General features: G+C 44.6%; 1 protein-coding gene across 2 annotated transcripts in view; it reads right to left on the bottom strand.

Moving 5' to 3' along the window:
* Positions 1–26,065, bottom strand: part of TGM4 (transglutaminase 4) — a 29,509-nt gene extending 3,444 nt beyond the window's left edge. Inside the window, exons 1-12 of one of the 2 annotated variants that reach the window (XM_075921866.2) lie at positions 25,238–26,065; positions 14,294–14,476; positions 13,820–13,926; positions 12,435–12,564; positions 11,776–11,894; positions 9,220–9,327; positions 8,054–8,228; positions 7,785–7,923; positions 6,543–6,646; positions 4,430–4,681; positions 2,547–2,849; positions 59–228 (exon numbers count right to left, since the gene is read on the bottom strand). In XM_075921866.2, the coding sequence (XP_075777981.2) occupies positions 59–228; positions 2,547–2,849; positions 4,430–4,681; positions 6,543–6,646; positions 7,785–7,923; positions 8,054–8,228; positions 9,220–9,327; positions 11,776–11,894; positions 12,435–12,564; positions 13,820–13,915 (1,596 nt within the window). In that variant the 5' untranslated portion in view covers positions 13,916–13,926; positions 14,294–14,476; positions 25,238–26,065. Of the gene's footprint in view, positions 1–58; positions 229–2,546; positions 2,850–4,429; positions 4,682–6,542; positions 6,647–7,784; positions 7,924–8,053; positions 8,229–9,219; positions 9,328–11,775; positions 11,895–12,434; positions 12,565–13,819; positions 13,927–14,293; positions 14,477–21,286; positions 21,838–25,237 lie in introns of those variants that run through there. The other variant, XM_006116414.5, reaches the window with a different exon arrangement.
* Positions 26,066–26,698: the final 633 nt, after the last annotated feature.

Raw genomic sequence — 26,698 nt, forward strand, 5'->3', positions numbered from 1 at the left:
CTATAACACCCATCACTGGGATATCTCTGCATGGCTTCATCGGTCATTAACTTCTTACCTCCACCTTGATAGGAGGATATTGGAACATTAGTGTTATCACATCAGTGAGCTTTTCACTAGTTTCCAAAATCTCAGCAATAATATTGACTTTTATGAGAAGTTCATCCTCAACAGCTGTTGTAGTCTTTACATAAGAGTCAGCTGCTATATTCAGAGGGAGCTGGATAACTGGACAAACAGATAAAAAGATGTTAGTAATACAACATTTTCAGTGCACAACAACCAGAGACTGAAGCAGAAAGTCAGCTGATCTTCATGGAAATGTGTGGACACCAGGAATGGTAGCACACACAAAGCTGAAGAGGAACATTTTAACCTGCCTGGACACTCAATCATGGATTTGAAAGTAGCCATTTTTCTACAAAGGAATTTTACCACTCAATTACAGAGAGATAGAGACTGCTGAACTGGAATTCATTTACAAATTTGGCACTGTTAACCTGTACTTGAATAAAGCTATTAACCGGTTAATGCACTACAAAGCCAATTGCCCCTGCTTTTGATATTCACATTTTCACGTCAAAAGCTATGAATGGGACACATCCTGCCCTCTTAATTAGCTTCATTAACACTGGTCCTACAATTATCAGGTAACTGCTTTTGCAGTTATATATACACTCCCACACACCTTGGATTCTGTTATTTCCACTCCAACTTAGCTGATGATCCAATATATTTGTTAGTCACTAAGGTTTTACAGGACTACTCATTGTTTGGTGTTTCTGATGTACATAATTGTTAATCTGATGTGCTGTATAGTTTTAGTTATGGACCCATAAGTGGTGACTGTTTTGCTTCTGGTTTAACATGTCTCCAATATGAGCAAAAGGTGAATTATCTGCAGAGCCAGTGGGCTGAAACTTGCTGAAAAGGGTGTGGCTGCAATTATGTCTACACTAACCTCCACGTTAGCTGAAGCTGATGTACTTACTACGGCAGCGAGGGCTGTTTTCCCATCAACGCCAGTTACTCTTCTCATTCTGGTGGAGCACCGGCATCAACGGGAAAGTGCTTGGAGATTTGATTTATTGTGTCTAAGCAGACGCGATAAATCAATGGTCGGTGCATTGATCCCCAACATAGCAAAAACAAGCTCTAAGACAGCTATGGTCAGGATTAAGGAATGGAATTCCAAAGGGTGTCACTGCCAGGCCTCTGCACAGTAATGATATGGCCTGTATGGGTAAGAATTTGGGGCATGAAGACTCTCAGGGAGAAAAGTTCAAATGAGCAATATCTGATTGAAAAGGGAACATTCTGTCCCATATGAACTTTCTTGGCAGCAGCACTTGGCACTTACTAATTGTAGTGCACTTCCTTGATTTGGGAGCAGTTTGATAGGATGGATATAAAGTGCTTAGGTGCATTTAGGCATATGAAATGCATAGGTACATTTGGGATATTTCCACTTGTTCACCAAAGGCACAGAGCATAAGGTATTTATGGTGAGTATGTAAAGTCTCTCTTCTTAACTTTACATTGTATTTCTAATTTTCTGGAAAACTTCCTTAGTGCTTGTGAAAGGCCCCAGAAATGCCTTGCAGGAGACTGAACTCTGTTTAGTCACAATACCTCCATCCAACTAATCTTTAAGTTTCCTGTCCTTATCTTTCAAGCCCTGTTTTATGTAGCAGACCTCCATCCCCATCTAGTAGTACAGCTAGTATCCTGTCACATCAGTTCTGTATGTTCTGGTAACCATCCCCAGAACTGAATGTATTGTAGCAAGGATAACTAACCCTCTGAAGATTCTTACTGCAAGTGCATCATTTGCTGATAATTATTCTTCAGCCATTCATCTTCTCACCTGTTTTAAAAAGTTTGTCGTCTAGTCAAAGATCAGAATCAGTCTCATGTGACCCCCAGTGACATACAATGAATAACAAAGGGCAAACTACTTTAGCAAACAGTTCAGTGGCAGCTTATCTGAAATTAGTTTGTGTAAAATATTCTAACAACCAATAACACATACATTTGCAGAAACCCTGAATCAATCCATCAAAAATTTAGAAACAAACCCAAATGGGTTTAAATTCACTACCTCTCATGTTCACACCACCAATAGTCCAACCCCCTTTACCTGCCAAAATCTGAAAATTGGTGTGTTGCGTTTTGTGCTGTTGACACTCATCCATTGGGAATCAGAGTGAAGTCAGCAAACTTATTCACACAGGCAACCAAAGAGGCATCAAATGAAATGCAAATATTTCAGATTTTGAACTCATTGGGACGGGGTTTTTTGGTTCTGTTTTTGTACAGCACCCGATCCATGACTGCAGCTCCTAGGCACTTCTACATACAAATATGCATAATTATACAGACTCTCCCCTGCACCAATCCTCCTTTATTATGCCATAAGCATCCTCAGACCACCAGTCCTATACCTGTATTGATTCACAGTCCTTCTACGTTAGCTCTCTTGAAGACACAGTGCGGTATCAGAAGAAAAGGCACATACATAGGACATGAAAGATTCATGGACCCACCAGGTTTGCCTTCTGTCTGGACAGTCTGTTTGATGAATCCAAGATTGGCTTCTACTTTCCCAGTGTAGGTCTGCAGTTGGCAAGAAGCAGTGAGATTGACTGTCCATGCACCAACAGAACTGTTGCGTACAATGATGTTCAGATTAATTGGATTACCCAGCCACAAAGCTTTTTCACCCTCTACCTCCAGTTGGAGCTGAGCTTGTAGGGGTGGTAGAGGAGGTGTGCTCTCACAAACTGATAAATTTGAAGAGTTCAGGTAGGAGCAAGCCTTTTCCACAGCTTTCCGTTCTTCTGGAGAGCCTGTATTCCAGGAAAAAGAAAGGCAAAGCTAAAGTCATAATAAATCATGTGAATTATAGCTTCCTCAATCTGGTCCATCTTTTCACTGTTTTCCTTCTGCTAAAATAGAGAGATCACAGCACTGGGAAATTGAGAGAGATGTAGACTAGTTTACTCTGCCATAGGATTTAAACAGTAAGGGTACATCTAAACTACATCCCTTTTTCGATAAAGGGATGTAAATTAGATGTATCAAAATTGTAAATGAAGCTGGGATTTGAATTTCCCACACTTCATTTGCACAACGGGGGCTGTGGCTTTTTTTCTGGGGGCGGGGAAACCCACACACACCATGGTCAAGATGGGGATCTTTTGACAGAAATGCCCTGTTTCAAAAGATCCTGTAACCCAAAATATGAGGGTTGAAAGATCCCCATCTTGAAAGATCTTTCTGTTGAAAGATCCCCATCTTGACCGTGGCGGGTTTTTTTGTATTTTTTTCGAAAAGTGGCTTTTTGAAAAAAAAGCCACAGCCGCCATTGTGCAAATGAAGCATGAGAAATTCAAATCCCAGCTTCATTTACAATTTCGATACATCTAATTTACATCCCTTTATCAAAAAAGGATGTAGTTTAGATGTGGCTTAAGTGGACATACTGGACCAGATTTTCAGCAGTGATGAGTAATTTTGTGGGTTGCCAATCTGAGACACTTCAAAGGACTCTGATCTTTAGAAGGCTCAGTACTTCCTGAAATTTAGTGCCTCAGATTGGGCACCTAAAAAACAATTTCTCTTTTTTGAAAACTTAGGCCACCACATTTACACATTTTGAGGATGACTCTGAATCTACATCAATCTACGGCTATGTCTACACTGGCGCGATCTTGTGCCAGAGCTATGCAAATGAGGCTACATGTAGCCAAAAACTACACTAAAAGTGTCCTATGGAGTTTTGTATATACAGAATAGAGCTTGAAGAAAGTTCAGATATTCCAGGCTTCTGTTTACAAAAATCAGCTAGCACAAACATCTAAGATTGCAAGAGATGAGAAGTAAACATCTAAAAAGCCTATGTTAGAAGACAGGTGAGAAGAGGGATCAAATTCAGCATCTAACTTAAACGCCTTTCTGCAATGTTTCTCTGATTTCCCAACTTGGCTGATCCTCAAATGAGATGTTTTAATAGTCACATTGCTTAACCTAGCAAGTTTGTGGTTATGTGGTAAATGGGAGAGAGGCTGCTTCCTGAAATATAATATAATTTGTAGATAGAAAAAATAAGAAATGGAGCAATTTTGGATCAAGTACAATTGCTGAATCTGTTGGGCCCATTTCTCTTACTTGCATGTTTACTACAACTTCTGACTAGAAATCAGCCAGCAGATGTCACAGCAGACCCAAAGGTACTTATACATCAATTTTCCTGATTCCTTTTCTGAATGTATTTTGCTGAGCAGTACACTTTAAATGTGCATTACTAAAGCAGCCAATCGGATTTCCACACTGAGAAAGCATGACTACTCTGGTGTCTGCAGAAAAATCACACTGCCAACAGTCTAATCTTCTACAGGATGCTGGAAAGATTTTAATTATTGGTCACCTTCTGGGAACTTGTACTGCTCCGTAATGTCTTCCCTCGTGTTCTTCCCAACCGCTTTGGTGCTGAGGCTCTTCCCAATGGCCTTGGTCTCCTCGCGCAGTTTGACAAGTTTCTGTTTGCCATTCAGATTCTTCACCAGCCAGAAAACTCTGTCGGCATTCACTTCAGCAAACAAAAACTTGGAGTCATAGAGCAAATAGACTTCTCCACTTTTGATGGCTTTTAGCGGACAAGGGCCGCACTGGAAAATGCCTAAAGAGCATGTTGAAAGTTAATACTGTACATATGAAAAGCAAGTAAGTGAGGCTTCATTTTCTCATTTCCCTCAGTCATCACATACACATCATAGCCCTGACTTCCCACAGTAGTGGCCCACCGCTTAGTAACTGAAACTGTCCCATGATGATGCATACCCTCCCAAAGCCTATGAAGCCCTAACCACACAAGCTTTCCCCGCCATATGCTCAAAGGAGTGTCTCCTTTCCCCCCAGCTGTTTCAGAATTTAAGGAGTGGGATTTCTCTCCCTGTCGGCCCACTCACAGTGCATAGTGGGGGTGGAGGAGGGATTTTGGTGCAGAAGAGGCCCCTGTACTGTGGGCTACTGGACAGAATACTGGACTGACACTCAAGAGTCCTGAATTGTTCCCAGCTCTGCCCGGTGACCTTGGGCAAACAGTGCCTCGGTTTCCCTCTCTATAAAATAGGGATAATTATACTGACTGCCATTGTAAAGCACTTGAGCTCTACTGATGAGAAGCACCTTGTGAGAGTTTTATTATTGTTGATTTTGTAAGGAACTTTGTTTTTGAAAGACATTGGGAGCAATTCCCCATAAGACCCAAACCATTTCAGTTTAGTTCATTATGGGCTTTGTCCCAATTTGACCTTCCTATAATTCATTACTTCCTGTCTCCCTCCCTCATGCTGCAGCCCCCCTCCGGCTTCGTTAGAGGATGTCTCTGTTTAGCCACCTTACTCTGGAGTAGAGAAATCTGATAAATAATTCCATTCTGATTTTGTATGGCCGCTGTTGGTAGCCCTGGCTGCAGTCCCCAGCTGATGCTGCTAAGAATCCTACCATTCTCCCCTATGTAACCAGCTGCAGACATGCAATTTCTAAGCAGGTTTTACAAAGCAGCAAAAGATTTCCCGAACTGAATATCATAGCTGAGCACTTCCTGCGAGGTGCTGAGCACCTTCAACTCCCAGTGACGACAGTGCTCAGCACCATGTGGTACTGCAGGATCAGGCCCTTCGTATCTATTTGCATGTGCTGGAGTTGAGTATATTTCACTTGGTAATGGTAATTACCTTCTTTATTTCAGTTCTTCAACTCCTGCTGCACTTGTACAATTGCTGACTACTCTGTTCCCAAATTCCACATGGCAAGGGACAGCACATTAAATAGTATCAGTAACAGCGGCTAATGCACAGTCCAGCCCTTTGAAACTTGTTTTATCTCTAAGATCTAGCGCTATATACTAGATGTTGGACACTGACCCAAAAAGGTACAGGCTGAAAAAAAGTGCATCAACAGACTTTGAAAGTGCTTTGCCTTTCTGTAGTGCTTGTAATCTGAGGACCTCAAACTTTGCTAACATGGATTGATTAGCATCACATCACTTTTAGGCAGGTAACGCTTATCTCCCATCTGTGGATGAGGAAACTGAGGCACAGCAAGAGAAAAGGATTTGCCCATGGTCACCCTGTAAATTAGGGTAGAGATGAATACAGAGCCCATATCTCCTTATTCCCAACCCCTTACAATATTTTCACTTTTTAGTGCTGTCAAAGATTGGATTTTCTGCTTGCAAGAAATTCTGTTTCATCTATAGCCATGACATGAGCAGTGAGGCCAAAGGACTCTCATAGGGGCTGGGAACCAGGCGATCTAACATCTATTCTCACTCTACCCTGTGTGATCTTGGGCAACTCATTTCATTGCTCTGAGCCTCGGCTTTGACATAAATCGGACTAAGTCAAGTGCTTAAAGTCAAGCAGGTGTTTGAGTGCTTTGCTGAGAAAAGGCCATAATCTCCTTTTTAAAACATCCTCTTCCACTCCCCCCCCCCCCCAAAATCACAATAGAGTCTCTTTAGTTTTGAATCCTACCTTGACTTATCTCCTGTGGGGTGGCATCAACTGCCTGCCAACCATCAAAACCCTGGGGCAAGTCTGGCCTTTTCATCCACACATCATTCCACACGTGAAAATTCCTAGAGGCAAGGAGCTTACAAAGTTAACAGCACAACTGTTTGCACCCTGCCATTTAACAAGCATATTCAGCCTCTTGGACCCTAAGAACCAAGTGATTGTATTGATCCCCCAAAGGAAAATGTGGGCTCAGTATTGTACACTCACTCATTTTTACAGCAGCTATACTTTATGAAAGAATGGGGGAAATATCTGTATTTTTTCATGCTTTACATTGTGAGAAGAGAGTGCAATCTACTGCAGGAATCTTACATCCATCTGTCTAACTGTCAGATTGTGAAAACCTTGCTATTGACTTCATGAGGCTTTGGACTGGACTCTGAATGAGGCCAGCCTCCTAAACACGACCTGCCTCTTTCAGTATAGATCAGTTAGGCTTCTGATGCACACACACAACAGCCCTCCCCTTTACTCAGACCATTACGGGATTACTGTTAAAAATACCCTTTTTGTTATTTTGAAAAATGTATGGCCTGATCCAATATCCATTGTAGGCAATGAAAGTCTTTCAGTGATTTAAATGAGCATTGAATTAGGCCCTTACTCCACACGGGCGAGGCAAAGGATGATTTTCAAAGGCTCATAATGCAGCAGAATCAACCCCATGTTTCATCAGGTCACTTCAAAATACTTGTCTGGCCTAAAAGTTATTTCCATGACAAATGTTAAGCACTGGGCCCTAGAACCTATATATATAGATAGATAGATATATAAAGGGCATTTTTTTCACCAACAAAGATGGGTGAAACATTTTTCTAGATGGTTTGTAGGAAAATTCACCTTCAGTAAGAGACCAAGCATGCCTAATTTTAGCCGGATAGGACAGAAAGACATGAACAAGTCAAAACAAGAACTTAGAATGGAACTGCTTGGGAATTCCTCTCTGCTGCTAAGGTTCCATCTAGAACCTAAACCCAGCTAGAACCCAGATAGATTTGCATCTGAGATGAATAGACAAACAGGGAAATGCCTAAAAAAAATTCAAGCTTCCTCTTATTGTTCAGTTGTACATTTAAAATAATGTTCTAAAGAAACTCATAGACTCATAGACTCATAGATTTTAAGGTCACTCCTTCTGGTGATTAGAAATACAATTTAAATTGAGGTTTGCAGGAATTATCTAGCATTCTTTAGAATTACCAAACAGAATCTGATGTCATTTTATCCAGTTTTTCGCCTTTTTCATTCAGGTATATGTCAACTTTCAGGTTTTCCTCAGTATCGTGAGCTGAGGCGAAGTTAGTCACGCTTCTGGCTGGAATCCCCAGGCAGCGCATAACTGAAATACAGACAAACGAAACATCACTGAGAGGCTTTTTGGAAAGTTCTCCACTGCTAATTGTGCTGTGTGGAGGAATATCTCCCCAGTGTTTAGTGTATCAGGAAAGACGGACTGTACCGTGTTTTACCTGTAGTAAGAACTCCAGAGAAAACCCAGCACTGACCAAAACAGATGGATCTTTTTGTTTTGTAGTATTTCTGCAAAATTGGAGCACTTCCTGTCCAGGCCAGGGGGGAAGTTCCACCACTATAGGATCCTGACCAGTTCCCAAAAAGGACTCCTGCGTCATCATTGGAATTAACCTAAGACATAGAGAAGAAGTCAGGCAAGAGACCCAGTGGAACTCAGGCTGTGATGGAGATCCTGTCTGTGCCTGCACTTCCTCAGGGCATCCTCTGCAGCTATGGCAGTTAGCAAGGTTGTCTTGCTATCATTAGCTGGTTTCCCTCAGCCACCTGCCCATTTTCCTCTTGTGAGGCTCAGATTTCCAGAGAGGAGGTGTAAGTGGCTGCTCAGAAGAGCTATAACTCAGCCTGCATTTTGTGTCATAACCCCTACTACACTGAAAGGGGAACATTCCAGGTATGACAGCTGCTCTCCAGATTCTTGCCCCACCCCCTTCTTCAGCTGCAGAGAGTACCACTTCAGAATAGCAGCATACAGCAGAAAGGACTGGCTAGATCAATGGTGGGCAACCTTGGCTAGTGAGTGGGTCATATGACTGGCCTTCCTTCATCTCAGTGGGCTGCAAGACTGTCATACCTAAGATGGTCTCCCGGGACAGGGTAGTTTTGCTAACTGCGCTTGCGTACCTAGCATTTGCGGGGTGTGCTGACTGAACCACACCAGTACTTTGATTGGATGCAGAGGGAGCCCACGGTTCTCACCGTCAGTGTTGTGTGCAATCAGCACACCCCTCGCTTTCCATGCCCTGGCTTCATGTGTCTGTCTCTGTTGTAATACTGGTACGAAAAAAACAACATGGATGGAAACCAGCACAATCTGGCAACTCTGTGCATGGGTAATAGTAAACAAAGGTCTTGTGTGCTGCACACAGAACTCCAATGGGCTGCATGGGACCTCCCGGCCGCAGGTTGCCCACTACTGGGCTAGATAACGTGGAGATGCTGTGCTGCAGCTGCCTTTTCCCCCTGTGCGCCATGTGAGTTATAAGCAAAATCCATTTCAAATGAGGCTTGTAATGGGCATACAGTGGGAGTGAGACAAACTGATTTGTAGCAGTAAAACAAAAAGAAATGAGTCAATGACAAGGCACTTCTCAGGCAGACTCACTAAAGCAGACATGGCTCTGGACACAATCACAGGGTCTTTTCTAACTTTTTGCTTGAGTTTACTTTTCTCCAGGAGATACATACAGCAGTCCAAGACATCCTCCTCAAACTGTTTTGGAGAGAAAAAAACAAAGGCCCATTTACTTGCTGCTCCAAATGCAAACTGCCTGATGCTGACATTGAAAAGTTTATTATCTCTCAGCAATTAACCTATATGACTGAGATCAACCTCCAAATCTTCTTTATTTATGCATTTACCTCTATGAAAGGTATTGGATTGACTCCCATGGAGACTGAAGTTCACCCATTATTTACAGAACAGGGTCCCATAACTGACACAGCTGTGCCTTAAGCCTCAAAAGAAATGGAAGGACCTCATCTTGGGAGCAGACATAGGTCAGTCTATGTCTAAGCTACAGGGCTTTATCAGAAAAAGGTACACAAATTGTGGAGCCCAATTTGCGTACCTTTTTCCAATAGTTTTTTCAGAAGAGGCTTTTCCAAAATTTGGCCCATCTACACTGGGCCAAATTTTGGAAAAAAAACCTTCTTTTGGAAGAGCCCTTCTTCCTCATGGAAGGAGGAAGACAAGGCGTCCGAAAGAACGTGTCTGCTCTTCCACACAAAAAAAAGCGGAAGAGCAGACACATTCCCTGGAGTTGGGGGTATCCTGGAAAAAACCCATAGTGTAGACATAGCCTCACATTCCATGCATTAATATACAGGGCCTGATCCAGCAATCCTTATTCACGTGTGTAGTCTTTAGTTACATTAATAGTCGCAGTGGAACTACTCAAATCAGTAACAAAAGTTTATGTGACTAAAGGGTACAATGGATAGATCTTTATTGCAACCTAATTGCAGAGAGATAAGGTAGGGGAAGTAGTATCTTTTGTTAGACCAGTGTGTGTAGGTGAGAGAGACATGCATCCACAGAGCTCTTCTTCAGTTCTCTGAGACCTCTCTCCTTTGTGGGGGCTGTGATCCTGGGCTCCAATGTCAACTATAACATCTACACTGCAATTTTGTAGACCAAACCCCTCAAGCCTGAGTCAGCTGACCCAAACCATCCATCACTACCCCGCCAGTCTTTTATTGCAGTGTAGACATACCTATTACTGTATTTTGTTTATGTATTGCTTGTGTGAACATTGAATCAAAAAATATACTAGACTGGGGGTGCGTCTACACTGCACCATTATATAGAGATAAGTAGTGTTATTTCGAAATAACAATGCAAGTGTCTACACAGCCATTCTGTTACTTTGAAATAATTTTGACATAACGGACAGCTTGTTCCGAAATCTGTAAACCTCATTCTACGAGGAATAACACCTATTCCGAAATAGCTATTTTGAAATAAGGCATGTGTAGACGCTCCACTGCTGCTGTTTTGAAATAGCCCCTTACCTGGGCCATTCTAAGTTACTCCTCCCCTTTGGGGCTCTAAATCAAGATTGAACATCTACATTAGGGAAGCCTGCCTCCGACTAATTTTGAGGCTTTCCTGCGGTGTAGAGGCGCTATTTCGAAATAAGCTATTTCAAAATAACTATTCCGGAATAGCTAATTTTGAAATAGCGATGCAGTGTAGACGTACCCTGAGTGAACTAGAGACCAAAGTTCTTTATTTATCTACACTATACACAAGATTTCCTCCACTGCTTTGCCCTAAATTACAGAGTAGTTCACTCTTCATGCCCTTTCAGTCACTACTCAACCACTGTATGTGTAAATTACATGATGAAGTTTTTAGACCATTTGAACCCAGTTCTCCCATCTTACACTGATGTAACAGTATGGAGAATCCAGTCTCTTATTTCTTACCACTCTCTGAATATCATTATCACATTAGCAACAACTACTTATTAAAATCAAGTCTATCATTTAGGGGCTGCTTGGTTAGTTGATTTTGTTTGTTTGTAATCTCCAATTAAGACAATGTCTGAATGCCTACCATGTTAAATCAACAACAATAGCAGAGTCCCTAGTGGAATTCATGGAGTCTCTGGTATGTCTCCCTTTTCAGGTTAAAATACTCTTCTTGGATTAGGGGGTTTGCTTTCTATTTTTTAGATTTCATTAATTTTCTTTTTAAAACTGTGTCTTAGGGGCTGTGGTGTGGTAGGAGGTTTTGAGTAGAAGGGGTGTCAGTGCAGAGTGTGTCATATATACAGTGGGGAGGCTTTTTCAAAGAATAAGGATTCATGACATTTCCTAAAAATGGTCAGACTCTGGATTTTGTCTGATGTCCCCTGGAAGTTGGCTCCACAGACACTTCCCCTCTACCAAGAAGGCTTTCTCTCTCACAGACTTCATGTTGGACTTTGTGATCTAATAATAAATTTATAACATTCCATTCTCAGGCCCTGATTCAGGGAGGAACGTACTAATGTGTGTGTGTTTAAACCTGAGCATATAATTTCCATTGTAATTAATAAAACTACTCATTACCTCTGAGTTACGTGAGGTAATCTTAAAAACAGGATCCCATTAATTGGAATACACCTGCTTGTGTTGTGAAAGAGAGATCATGCCCATATTATTAGTGTTTTACCTGTCCAAAATTCCAAGGTCTTCCAAATATATTTTGCTCTGATCCAACGTAGATGTAGCCCGTGTCACTGAGAACATATTCTGATCTTTCGGCATCATTACACATGAAAACTGTGTCAGCTGAAGAAAATGCAAGAATGTGTTACTTGATTCTCCACACACTTAGCAGAAAACTTTTCAAAGGTTGAACAAGTCTTTTCTGTTCTTGAAACAGAAAGCTAGCAAAGCTTAGGAGCCATAGCATTGGTTCCATAATAGTGATTAAACAGCACTTCAGATTTAAATCCTGGACTTTCTTCCTTCCCTGGAAAGATAACCAAGAAAACAGTTTTATTTTTAACACCTACTTGTTTGCAATGAACTGGACTGTGAACCCATTTTTATCAACATGCAGCTACTCAGAGAAACAGGGCCATTGGCTTAAATGGGACCATTAGTGTGAATAATGGAGCATCAATGGGAGTAAGGGATTCCCAGCCAGGCCACAGTCAGGAATGTTAAATATTATTGGCTGATGTTTCATGGCTTGCAGAATTAGGCCTCTGATTTTTTAAAGAGAGAAGCAAGAAACTGAGAGTAAAGAAGGAAAGTATATGGAACACACACATCATCTCCTATTACAGTCACTGGCGCCACATGGCACGAGGTTACTTCTATTACCTTCACACCACGGGTTGAACAATACGTAGACCACTTTGTTTCCAGGGTTATAAACGTGAGGCCCAGTTTTCACACTCAGAAAGTATTTTCCAACAGCTGCATCTGCTGGACTGGTCACAGTTACCAGGCACTAAGCAAAGCACAAGGCAGGCAGTTATCCGTCACATTGTCCCCTCTTCAATATGAACGAGTGTGGTACAAGTCACACTCTCCGATCTTACAGAGAGCCGTGAATCTAGTCAAGCCTGGGGCGCATGCTGCAGGGAGAAATGGAAGGGACGAGGATGAGGCAGCTATCAGAAACGGAGTGGTGAATTAAACAGGATGGTGTTTTTCCTATAGAGCTAGACACAGGCAGCAGAAGCCCATCTTAGAGCTCTGAATACTCTCCCCTGTGTCCCAGTTAACTCTTCTTCCCCTATTACAGGGATGGGCTTGACACTGTCCCTTCTTGCATCCATCTGCCTCAGAGGGGGCCTCTCTGGAGTGACACAGACACTTTCTCACTCCCCCCAAGGCTCACTGTAGTCCAGGGGTGGGCGATCATTTTCGACTGGGGGCTACTCCAAGATGTTGGAAAGTGGTCAAGGGTCACACTCTTCCAAGATATTAATGGAGGAATTCCAGGGTCTGGGATGGAAGTTGGGTGCAGAAGGGAGCTTGGGGTAAGAGACTGAAGTGTGGGAGGGAGAATGGGGTCTGGGAAGGAGTTTGGGTGAAGGAGGCAGTTGCGAAGGGGACTGGGATGAAGGATTTTGGGATGTGACCTAGGATAGAAGGGGATTGTGATCTGGGGCAGGAGATTGGGGTGCCAGATATGGGAGGGAGTATGGGTGCAGGAGGGGGCAGAGAGTTGGGGAAAGGAGGGGCTGGGGTGCCAGAAGCAGGCTCTGGATGGGACGTGCTTACCAGCAGAAACTTAAGGCAGGCTGTCAGCTACAGGCAGCTCCACTCTGGGCATGAGAGGGAGAGGGGAAGAAGCCGAGGATGAAGGGAGAAGGCTTCTTACGCTGCCCCTGCTCCCAGCAAAAGTTCTCAGCTCCTATTGGCTGGAAACTAAGAGACTGGCCAATGGGAGCTAAGTGATTTTGCTGGGGGAGGAGGGGACAAGAACAGCTTAAGAATCTCCCTCCTCCCTCCCCAGCCGTCTGGAATGGAGAGCAGCTGGCTTTTTAAAGAGTGAGCTGTTTTCTGCCTAAGGGTTTCGGCAAGGGGGCCGTGGGCCAAATCCAGCCTGCTGGCAGCCTCTTGCCCCCTGCTGCTGTAGTCCTTGCTTCCCCAGAGCCCTCAGGCCAGGGCACGCCCAGAGCATCCACTCTACTATTGCAGCACCAAGTGGTCCTTCCATTTGCCACTCAAATGAATTATGTGTACCAGGGATCTACCTCCTTCCCATTGGTGTTCAAAATGTTGGCACACCAGCACCGGGAGTCCCGTCCAGCCCTCAGATTCATCAACACAAGGGTCTCATTGGATTCCATTGGTTTCTCACCTGGAAATAGATCAATGAAAAATACAGAGGAGGAGTGAATCAGCATGTGATAAGATGTGACAAGGTCTAATGGTTAGAGCAGGCGTCTGGGAGTCAAGACTACAAGGTTCTATTTCGTGTCCTCGTGCTTTGATCTATAATCTAGCTACCAGCCCAGGTCTGGAAGAAAGTAAGTCTCCACCATTATGATGTATTGTAAAATTGGCCAGGTGAATTATGGGACATCCAATCCTTTATAGCATCCAGCATTGGCTAGTGTTGAGGCAGGATATCACACACGTTTGGTTGGGCTAGTCAGCCTGGCCTCAGTACGGGGACTCCTGCATTGGTAGGTGTACTGTTGAGAGCTGCAGAGTTGTGCCCTTACCAATACTGAGCTGCAACACCACTTTGTCATCGTCTTTCAGCCCCCGGTCGAAGGTCAGCTTTAACTGAAACACCTGCCCTCGTCGCACAATCAGCGTGGCATTGTCATAATACTCCTCAGTGTGGTGAAGGGGGGCATTTTGCTTTTGGAGTAAATCAACTCCAAGGGTCTTCAGGCTGCTGGCTGGAGACAGTAAGCCGGGGGGGGGGGGGGGGAAGGGAGAGAGAAAAAGAAATGGTTAAAACACTCAGGGGGGGGAGATTCCATTTGCTTTGATGATTTACAGTGTTAAATAATAAAAACAACTGAAGCGTGACATCTTTTCTTAGTGGGACTCAGCTCCCAAGCCCATTTAGCACAAACAGCCTTGGAAGGGTTTTAGCACTGACTCACATTAGGACCCCAAATAGTATTCCCCCCACCACCGACTTCTCCCCTGCCAGTGTGTTAAATAGTCCAGTAACACCATTCAAGGGTTGACGAACCAGAGGGTGACGCTGACTAGAAATAACAGTGGAACAGAACAGTCTCTGATCAGCCAGTGTCCAAACTGAACAAAATGGACAAAATTCAAATAAATGAGATTGCTTAAAATTCCTTCCATTTTTCTGAAGTTTGGATGCCACGGCCTGGCTTTTGGCCATCCCGTCCTGACCAGACCCAACCTGGGGGACACAGGACTTGAACCCACAACCCTGTCATCCCCAGGCCACACAGGAACCCACCTCACCACTTTACCCTCAGGCTGCCATAGACACAAAGGGTCCAGTTAATCTCTGCACCCAACCAACACTAGGCCCAGGGTCCAAAAGGGGAGACGAAGGAGACTTTATGCCTCTTTGGTCTTACCCAATATGGGTGTCAATGTAGGGCTGCTCTGCTTGGGCCTAGGCTGCCAAAAGCCCTAAGAGGTCATATAGCTGGGAACTGCCAGAACACAGAAACACTCCACCCAGGTCTCCATTCCCTCAGGAAAGCCCCAAGTCCCTGGGCCCTGAGGGGGAACCTGCTACGATAGGAGGCATGGAACTAGCCCTGCTGATGCTATGCCTCATTGGCAGGGGGCCTCCCCTCCCCTTATCTCAGGGGCATTCCTCAGAGCAGCCAGCGCAAAGGGACTGCCACGCAGGAATGAACTGCACCTGGCTAACATAACTGGCATCGAAACAGCCAAACATGCAGCATCAGGAGTAGAACCAAAGTCCTCACGCAGGCCTCTAGCACATGAATTAAGCTTGAGCTGCCACTTCAGTTCTGCTTGGAGAGTTCTTTGTTTCTGGATTTGTGAGGGTAAGTGTTTACACCTTGTGGCAATGGGTAGTTGGACACATAATAGCTTTAGATTCTTCTTAGAGTAGTGTCCCTGTGGGTGCTCCACTGTAGGTGTTGGGCTTGTCCGTGGCACTGGGACAAGTCCAACACCTAGGCTATGTCTACACTCGTGTCTTCTTGCACGAGTAATATGCAAATGAGGCTAAGCGTTGACTATCACGGAGCCTCATTTGCATAACTAATGAGCCGCTATTTTGCGAAAGAGGTTCTTGCGCAAGATGGAGCTGTCTACACTGCCCCTTGCGCAAGAAAAACCCTCTTGCGTAATGCCGCTACACCTATTACTTGAGAAGAAGAACGGCGTTGCGCAAGAGGGTTTTTCTTGCGCAAGAAGGGGCAGTGTAGACAGCTTCATCTCACGCAAGAACCTCTTTCGCAAAATAGCGGCTCATTAGTTATGCAAATGAGGCTCGGCGATATTCAACGCTTAGCCTCATTTCCATATTACTCGCACAAGAAGACGCGAGTGTAGACATAGCCTCTACAGTGGAGCACCTACAGGGACACAGATCTCGAAGAACCGTCGTTACTGCACAGGGTGAGTAACTCCTTCTTCTTGTCTGATGCCAGATGTGTTCAGTTTAGCTAACAATTGTGGTGTTTGTGCTTATTGCTCCTCTGGCACAGTGGAACGCTCTAATGAGACTCCAGTTTGTCTGTGAGGGACAAACTGTTGTTTCTGTAGGGCTGGTCCAAGACTGTGGAATGAACTTCTCTAGGGACTAAGGACCATCACAAATGTCATCACCCTGCACTCTAAGTGCAAGACACATTTCTTTGAATATTTCTTAATATGCACAAAGAGCAACATGTGTGCACATAGATATCAATAAACAAATTCCCAGAAAAACACTCCCTGGCACACACCTCTCCTCCTGGGGCAGGGATGATGAAACAAACAAGTGACAGGTGTTAATAATTTATGTTGTTTAAGGTGCTCAGATAGAGAGGTGAGGAATATGAGATAAACTACATAGAACCGAGTAGCTTATTTGCATTGCTCTCTAAAATAGTCAGTTCCTAGGTTTGTGAAATGTGCTTCCCTCCCTCCCCTTCTCAAGTCAGTAAATGACTCATTGGAATTTTTTCTGACAACTGAAGATAGAACTGAGCAGAGCAACGGGATTGCCACCGTTAGCCAGGGCTACTCAGGCATGCCCTGCTTCTCCAGGGGGTGAGCACAGTCAGCTCAAGACAATGTGTCCTGCATAATGAACAGAAGCTTGGATTACAGCCTTCGCACTTGTGGGGATGTTGCCGTAGTTTGGAAACCCACCTTCACCGCTCTGGAGTTTAGTCTTCTATGCTACCAGCTGACATGAGCTAGGCAGGTGTTGAGCTGAAATTATGGCTTATTATACAACACAGCTACGTCTACACTGCAGGCTTCTTGCGCAAGGACTGTCTTGCGCAAGGACTGTTTTGCGCAAGAGTTCTTGCACAAAAGGTCTTGTGCAAGAGCTCTTGTGCAAAAGGGCATATTCCTCGTGGGGAGAGGAATAACTCTTGCGCAAGAAGCCCTCTGTTCCGAGACTTTACTGTAAATTTACTTGCGCAAGAACGCGCGTGCAGTGTAGACGCTCCGTACGTTTTTGCACAAGAATGGCCGTTATTGCGCAAGAAATCTGTAGTGTAGACACAGCCCAACAGAATACTAACAATAGTCTTTGGAAGGGATATTAAACTTCATGCTTCCAGGATTTAGCCATCCTCTAGCTATTAGGGCATGTCTACACTGCAGGGCAAAAGTTGAACTGAGATACCTAACTTCAGCTATGTCAATTGCACGGCTGAAGTCACAATAGCTTGATTCAGCTTTTGGCACTGTCTATACAGTAGAAAGTCAAAGGAAGAACAGTCTTCCTTTGACTTGCCTTACTCCTAGTGAAATGAGGGTTATAGGAGCCGGAGCACGAAGTCCTACAGCTCGACATTATTTCAAAATAACAGCTTGCTGTGTAGACGTGCACTTTGTTATTATTCTGATATAACGCTGCTGTGTAGACGTAACCTTAGAGAGCCTTGTGAGACCTGTGTGAGCAGCAGATTACTCCACACCTGTCTGCTGTGGGGTTCTTATATCTTCCTCTGCACCATCTGCTATTGGCCACTCTCAGATCCTACGGACTAGATAGATCTTGAGCCTTATGCATTATGACAATTCCTGTGTTCCTAATGCTTCATTGATGCCTCGTTCACTCCCTCACCCTACATCAAATTATCTCATTCACCTGTTGAGCCAGCTCATAACCGAGACCATGAACTCTCTGGGGGAGCAGATTAGCTTTTCACGGCATGTCTAGTACAAGGGGACTCTGCTCTTTGAGTAGCACCCTCTCTGTGCTATGGCAATACGAATCAGCATCAGCATCTGTGTTAAAATAATAATATCAGCATCAAGCTAAGTGGTGAGTCTCCTCCAGAAGTTTGTTCTTCCTGTCAATCTCCAATAAGTGCCACAGTGAAATACACAAACAAAAAACACTGACTACATTTTAGGCATAAACCCCTCAGTATTAGCTCTTTAATACAGACTTCAAAAACTCTTTGGAAGGGATCTCATCCAGGTTCTATCAATATGGTTTTATTGCCAGTGGAGAATACGCTCATCGTGTCAGTTTATATATGAGGAAAATGCTCAATTCCAGGGTTGTTCAGAACATTAAAAATCCGTACTGGCATTTAACTAGCACAACTCAGCTTCGAGGATTTGTCCTCCTTGGGTTTTATTAGGTAGTATATTCCCTCAGAGCAAGGGTTGGCTCTGTATCTGTATTTTGTACAGCACAGAGAGCATCATTTGTGCAGCGCTCATCATATAATAATAGCAACAGCAAGTGGCTCTTTGAAGACTTATTTGGACTGCTAAGATTTAGCATTTTAAGGTCTGGTCCTTATAAACTATTATCGTTGGTAAATCTCATTTGGGAAGCCATGCTCATGACCAACTAAAAAACATTTCACCCGGGAATGCTCTGACCACCCAAGAAGCAAAGGGAGCGTTAGGGCCATGTAATGGCAGTCAGCTAAATGTATTGTCACACTGGTCTGAGGGTGGTGGTTAAACCTGAGGGGTGAAAGCCTGACCCCACTGAAGTGAGGAGAAATTTTGCTTTGACTTCAGTGGAGGTAGGATTTCACTCTAGTAGCTTTCCTGTTTATTTTGGGGGAAACAATCAACCATAACAATGCCCCATTTTAAAAATCTCCTCATGACGGTTATTGTCCTGGTACTGAACAACACTGGGCCCCCAAGTGCTCATGAGCATAGATTCCCAAATGAGAGTTACTTAGGCAGCTTGTGACAACCAAAGCAAAGCAACCTAAAAGCCACTGTCCCCACAGTGGCCCCTACACTGCCTCCATCTCTGCAGTGAGTGCTGGGAGTTTGAGCAGCCATCCTTGTGCCCCAGCTGGCTCCAGCTTTCCTAACAATAGCTCTCTGGGTCTTTTGTCTGCCAGTGTAATCTTAATTCAGTCTAGTGCCCAGGAATAAGGAAGGGTGGCAAAAGAGCACCTTTGTACTCCAGCAAGAGTGTCCCTGAGCTGCAGCTGAGGCTCAGGGCTATGGTATCACATCAGATCCACTGTACTGCCTGAGGGGGGAAAAACAACAACAACATGGGCTGGCAAGGGTAGAACAAAGCTAACACCGGCACATTTAAAATGAATGTCCTTGGGGCATACCTTGGTTACATCATTTGTTTTCTTGCTGTTGATTGCAAAGGTGTGACAGCACAAGCCAAGCCAAGGTGAAGGTTGGGTAACTTTCTATATAAGTGTCTCTAACTTTTATTTACACTCTAATCTTCCAGTAAATATTCATTGATAAGTACCGGGGCAAAGTTTGGTTGCTTATGTCAGGCATAACTGAAGATAGTGTGATAAGCATGACAGTCTCAGGTGTGAAATCCTGACCCCACTGAAGTCAAGGGGAATTTTGCAATCAACCATATCAATGCCCCATTTTTCTTTAAATCTATATTCTTGTGACTTAACTGGTTAATCAGTTAGCTGACTGTCCAGCTCCTGGGTTGTGGAACTGAACCTTTAAAACCCTTGGGAGGACAGTTTACAGTAGGGCTCTAAAATCCCATTTAAAAAGTTAACCAGTTAAATGTTACATGGTGGCCCCCCCAGTCAAGCTGAAGCAACCCCCCACCCATGGCACAGTGCAGTGGGTCCAGCCGGGCTGGAGCACCACTCACCTGCAAATGAAGTGGGCCCAGCCAGGCCAGAGTGTCTGGTGGGAGGCTGCTCCAGTCCAGTTGGATCACCAGTTAACTGTTTACCCCAGTAAGGATGCCAGTAAGGGTGAAGCTAACCAGGTAACCACTTAACAGGTTAACCCTTTACATCCCTAGTTCAGAGTTAGTTCAGAATTAGACCTGGTGACAAATTACAATTTGGACTGTAGAAATTTGCTCTAATTTAACAGCAAAAATGTACAGCTACGAGGGGGACCTGTGTGTAAATATGCTCTTGCAGCCATGCTCAAAGCAGCAGAGATGAAAGTGTCCCCAAGAACTTCCCACAAAAGCCGTCCATAGCATAGAAATCTGTAGCACAACTTGAACTCCGTTAGGTGGTGATTTACCTCAGGCTCTATATTTTGGAAGGCAACTTCCTATATAACAAGTTGCATGAAACACATTTCACAAAGGGCCACTGTACTGTAGACAGTTTGGCGCCAGTGATAAGCTATTTATCATCACACTGGACTTATCAACAAGAAAAGGGAGAGTTAAAAATGCAGGTGTGTGCAATATGTTTTATCACTATCTGTTAGTTGACGCTTTAGGAGAGAAGCTGAAACAGAACAAAGAATGTTTGTACTTCAGAAATACACCGAGGGCCATTCGAGGGAGATCTGGAGAACCAAAGAGAACCCACTAAGCATGGGCAACAGTGAAAAAATTGGCAGGAGTACTATGGGACCAGCAATTCAGTAACAAACTGAAAGTGCACGCTGTGGGTGTTTGCCTGCTCTATGTTTTGGAAATAGTGGGTCCTCCAGGGATGGAAGAAAAGAAGATATGGGTAGCAGAAAATACAACATGAAGGATGATGGCTGCAAGCAGTAAACAGACATTAGGAAGGAAGACATTAGGGGGAAGATGAACATGGGACTATCAGGGATAGGCATTAGAGCACACATTTGAGGGTGCTGGACACATAATATGAATGGGAGAATGACCAGCAAAGAAAGCCTGGGGGGAAGAGTACAGAAAGAACAGCACAGAAGACTGAGGGGATATGATGGAAAGACTGTCAAGAGAAGAAACCTGAAGAGAAAAAAGGCTGGAACTCCAAAAGCTCTGAACCTGAACCACAGACCAGAAAGACTGGCAAAGATTCCTTGACACCTCCCATTCTATTCAATCAGGAAAAGAAATGAAGTGTATTTATCTATATAGAGCAAGCTCAGATGCGTCTCAGCACTTCTTCAGATCATGCTCCCATCCTACAGTAATGAACATGTGTACCAACAACAAACACAATAAATAGACACGTTACAAATAACATTTTGGAGTGGAAGCCAATGGAAAGTGCCGTATTTTCATCAGTGGGTTTCAGATCTGGTTCTTGGTACAAGAGCTTGCCAGAAAGTCACTCGTGGGCATACACTGGTCTCAAAGCTTATGAAGTTTTAAAACTCACCAGCTGTCTGACTCATGATCCTTTCTGGTATTGAGTGCTGAAGTACCAGCAAAGCCTGTCGTCACTTCTGCCACTATCCTCTGACCATGTAGAAGGAAGCAGTCCCTTTTTATTAGTAACTGGCTTTGAAGTGTCAGCACGTACAGTGCCAAGGGGTGGTGTTTGGAAAGAGGGAGTTGATGTGAAAGAATGACTACAACTTACACTGCACACACAAAAACCCTAAATTCCAACAGCATATAAATCACAAAAGGTCTGACAGGTGACTTCTCTGGAATCAGTGACAATAATAGTTCCACAGGCTTATTTCATCAACAAGGGCAGCACAGGTACAGACAATGAGTGATGTGGGTGACTCCAGGGTAAATGATCCATGCCAACAGTAACACACTTCCAGAGCAGCTTTTAAGGGCAAGCAAAGATCTTTAACCCTGCAAGTAACAGCATTTTGCACCGGGGCAGCTGGGGACAGATCTGGCTGCCCTGGAAGTCAATGAGAGTTTTGCCATTTACCTTTAAGAGTAGAAGGAAAATACAGCACCCTCATCTGTGCCAGGGAACCCTGAGGGGGTGGGGGAGAGAATCAGCATGGCTATGGACTACCATGCATGGGGTGCCCACCATGCAGCACTGCTGTATGTGAGCTCCATGCCCTGCACAGGAGTGTGCAGGACTTCTGAGTAGGCAAAATGGGGGAAAGGATGGAAAATCCTTCTCTCTTACTCCCCACTAGCTGACTGTGTAAGAAATTGTGTTGGAATGATGTGGTGGTGGCACTAGCTCTAGCATCCTCCACCAGCATGGCTCCTCAGGAAAGGCACTGAGTTGTGGATTGGGACATTAGTGCACTCTTTGTACAGACAACTACCTGCTTACCAGTGCATCTAAGATGGCAGCTGTGTTTGAAAGTGTATCCTTGTATGCTCACAGCCCCCACAAGTTAAACACACAGAGGTGTGACATAGGGATGCTAACGGGTAACAGGTGATCATACAACACTAGAACTGGAAGGAACCTCAAGAGGTCATTGCATCCAGTCCCTTGCCCTCATGGTGATGTTTTCCAGGTAATGGTTAACCAGCATCCGGGGAGCAGTCCCTCCCCTCCCGCCTGCACCCATCATTAGCTCCCCAAGTGGAGCTGCTGGCTCCCAGGCCACATGGGCTGGGAACTGCAGCCATACATGGGACTGTCACTTTCAGCTTTGCACAGGCTGGGAGCCAGCAGCCCTGCATGGGCTGGAAGCAGCTGAACTGATGTGGCTCCTGGCTGTGGCCCCTCATTTTAATCAGTTAACTGGTTAAACTTAACATTTATCTGGTTAACTGATTAACTGGGATTTTGTATCCCTACTGTGACATGTCCGACACTGCAATGCACTTGTGGAATAATCCTGAAGGGGAAGCTTGGTGATATTCTTCAAGCAGTAAGCCAAAAATGATTAACCAAAAAAGATTGTTCTGAACGGTTTGAAACCAAACTCTCTAAGGTGCAATCTATGTTATGGATGGCCCCTTCCATCGCTGAAGTAGAAATAAATGTTAAAAGTCAAATTTACGTTTCAACGTGGCTGATGTTCTGCATGTCTCTCAGCCCCGAAAATGAAAATAAGCTGGTCGACTCCTTTCCAGAGGATGTTGTGAAGACCAGGATTTTAACAGGGTTCAAAAAAGAGTTAGATACATTAATGGAGGTTAGGTCCATCGGTGGCTATTAGCCGGGATGGGTAGCAATGGTATCCCTAACCTCTGTTTATCAGAAGCTGGAAATGGATGACAAGAGAGGGATCACTTGATGATTCTCTGTTCTGTTCACGCCCTCTGGGGCACCTGGCATTGTCCACTGTCAGAAGACAGGATACTGGGCTAGACGGACCTTTGGTCTGACTCAGTATGGCCATTCTTATGATTTCACTTGAGTTTATAGTCACGTTCTAATCATATAAAATATATGGAATGTAAAAACAGTACAAACAAAACAATAAATATAATAATGTGAGCACCTAAAATTATACCATTGGGTTTCTATAGAATTGCAGCAGTCCAGAATCCTAAAACTACAGGACATGCGGCTGTGCTTTTACCAATTCATTCTCTTTCTCAAAACTGGGTGCTGCAGTGTCTCGGTTATAGCCTGCTTTATCCCCGTAAGAATAAACTGTTTCCAATGAAAGTATTTTCATATCATCCTGGATATGTTTCTATTAGGCTTTATATATGCTGTTCAAACAAGCATTTATTTTCTGAGCCTACCTGTGGACCCTAGATACCAACAGACTGTGGAAGGCTTGAAAAGATCAATTTGGTATCTATACTCCAAAGAGGCCTCCTAATTTTGCAATTTCACCATAATCCCTGGCCGTACACTTGTAATCCTTCTGCCAGGTGGAGCCAATAGCAGCCAGGGACAAGTTCAATAACTAAGGGTTCCTCTCCATTCATCCAGCACAGAACTGGCTTGAGCCCCAACCCAGTAACCTGGGAAATTCACACAACACCCCTGGGTGTCTCTGGGAGGCAATGCTTCAATTTGGGAAACCCCACAAACAGAGCTCATAACCAAAACCATGAGTAAAAGTCCCACTCCAGTAGGTTGGGCAATGTCCTTTCACTCTCAGGTGTTTAAGTCCACCAATGTCAACGTCCCCTTCACATACCCAACCCTTCTCTGCACCCCACTCATAGTTGCTGCCCTTAGTCAGGGCAGACCCAGAGTTCATCTGCCATCCTGAGTGGGGGGCGGGTAAAGAGGCATCTTACTCATTTTGCTGGTCACTCACCATCCACTTGCTCACTGCTCGCTCTTGTCTCCCCTCTCTGCCACCGCCCTGCTGGCTGCTTATTGTGCCACTACCATGCTGCTGGCCACCCATTGCATTTCCGTGCTGCCGCCCTGCCGGCTGTCAGTCTTCATCTGCTACCATCCATTTCTGGGCTGAGACTTTTGCCCATTAGCCTCGTGATTTCAGCTCTTGGCCCAAAGCACAGTCCAGCCACAAGAAATTCCAGCATCCACTGGAGTATATTTACATACTAAAGAGAGTCCTTATGGAGCCTTTCTTTAGCTCTACATTGAAAAAGTGGGGAGAAACAGGTTGAACCAGTCTTATAGTTTACCCCTGGTGGGCATGCAGCCTGCTGACTCAGAGTCCTGCCCTCCCTCTTAACCTCACAGAGCTCTGGCAGTGAAGCCCTTGTCCAGCCAAGGTTCTTTAAACTGACAGTGTCTGTCTCCTTTTGAATCAGGTTAACCACTGTCTCTTGTCTGTATTCTCACAATAATTGCAAACATTGGTGCTCACATTTCATATTTTCCAGTTCCTACATTGAGTATTAACATGATTTCTGACCCGAACACAACCAAATTGATTACAATGGGAAAACACACCACTCCATCAGTTGACTATCTAGCAAATCTAAGTGGTTGTCAAGCTCCTTTTCTCATGACCCAGTTGAAGAAAATTGTTGATGCCTGGGAAACAACTTAATTTGACTAGAGTGTGGGCTCCAGGGTGGGGCTGAGGGGCTCAGCTTTGGGCATGGTGCAGAAGGGGCTTATTTTGAGTGGCCCCAGGTCAGCAGTGCAGAGGGGGAGCTAAGGCAGCTTCCTGCCTCTCTTAGCACTGCAGACCATGCTGTGCCCCAGAAGCAACCAGCAGCAGGTTCCCAGCCAATGGGAGTGCAGAGCTAGTGCTCAGGGCAGGGGCAGTGTGCAGAGCCCTGTGCAATCCTCTCTCCACCTCAACTAAGAGCTGGACCTGTTGCCAGCCACTTCTGCAGTGCACACTGTGGTGCCAGGACAGGCAGGGAGCTGCCTCTGCACCCCCACTGGTCACCTGATCACTCTGCAGCAACGAGACCCAGTGCCTGACACTCCACAATCCACTACTGGGTCGTGACTTGTAGTTTGAAAACCACTGTGCTAATTAACATTAAAACGAGTGGCACTGACCTGGCAGAAGTCCTCCTATGCTACTGAGCAGCTCAGCCAAACTTCAGACCAAATCAGTCTCCACCAGTTTGGACTTCAGACTCCTGGAATCAGAGACTCAGGTTAATGCTCCCTTACATGCTCAGCAGCCTGTAAACCCGAAGCTCCTTGTGTTCTGAGTAGGACACTTGCAGTATATTCAGTCTCTAATGGTTCATCTACACTGGAATAAAAGACCTGCAGAATGACCGTGGCTGGCCCAGGTCAGCTTCCTGAGGGTCACATGACTTTGAGTGCAGGGCTAAAAACTGCAGTGTAAACATTCGGGTTTCAGTTGGCACCTGAGTGTAGGGGGAGGACCTGAGAGTTCAGTCCCCCTTTTAAATCGACATGTCTACACAACAATTTTGCAGCCTTGTAGCCTGAACCCTGTGTGCCTGAGTTGGCTAATGGGTATGTAATTGCAGTGTAACGTACATACCCTAAGATTTCACTTCACGTGCTGTTAGAGAACATGGGTTAAATCCTGCCACCACTGAAGTCTATGGATGCTGTGCCCTTTCTTACTTTTTCTTAATATAGGTTGTATCTCATCTTGAAAGAGTCTTGTGGAGAGTTGCTGGGTGAAGTGCCTGAGGTAAGAAATATCCTTTGGCAAGTAGAAAGTCAACCATTAGTTGCCAAAGTCTCTAATTTTCAAAGTATCTCCAGATGCATTTCTTAATTGTCAGTTACACCTATTAAATCACCCCACAAGCTGCAAAAACGACCTGATCCAAAGCCCAAGGAAGTCAATAGCCTGTCTAATTTGGCCAGGACTAAGGTCAGCAAAGAGAGACTAGGACAGGAGGACGTTAGAGGTAGGGATGTGAAGGACTAGTTGACTATCCAATATGCAAATGCTTATCGGATAGTTGACAGAAAGAGGCAGCGGGGGGGAGGGGGCGGAAGGAAGAGGCGGGAGTGTCCCCAGGCTGCACACAGCATTTCAAAGTGGCAGCGCCATATGGAGCCCAGGATCAGCTGGGGACTCCACAATGACCCGGGCTCCGTGTGGTGCTGCTTTGAAACGCTGCATGGAGCCTGATGCTGGGCTCCCCATGGCGTTTCAAAGCAGCAGCGCGGCATAGAGCCCAGGGTCAGCGGCGGAGTCCTCAGCTGATCCTGGGCTCCGTGCAGCATTTTCACCTTTGAAAGGCAGAGACACCCTATAGACTAATCAAACAGTCGATGCAAAATGCATCGACTATTTGATTAGTCAATTATTCGCAATTTAACATCTCTAATTGGACAAAACCTGTTGGCTTTGATGGGTCTTGTGTCAGGATTCCAGCATCCTTTGCAGCCCCACAGAATGCCACTGGAGATATAGTAGTGATTTAGGGTCCTTCCCCCAAAAAGGGATGTCCAGACACTATACAAATGTAAATTTAAATTGCTAAAGCTCGGTCAGAAATATTTATGGGGAAATAATTCCCAAAC

This window comes from Pelodiscus sinensis, chromosome 2 (assembly GCF_052426305.1).
Source record: "Pelodiscus sinensis isolate ZL-2025 chromosome 2, ASM5242630v1, whole genome shotgun sequence".
NCBI lineage: Eukaryota > Metazoa > Chordata > Testudines > Trionychidae > Pelodiscus > Pelodiscus sinensis.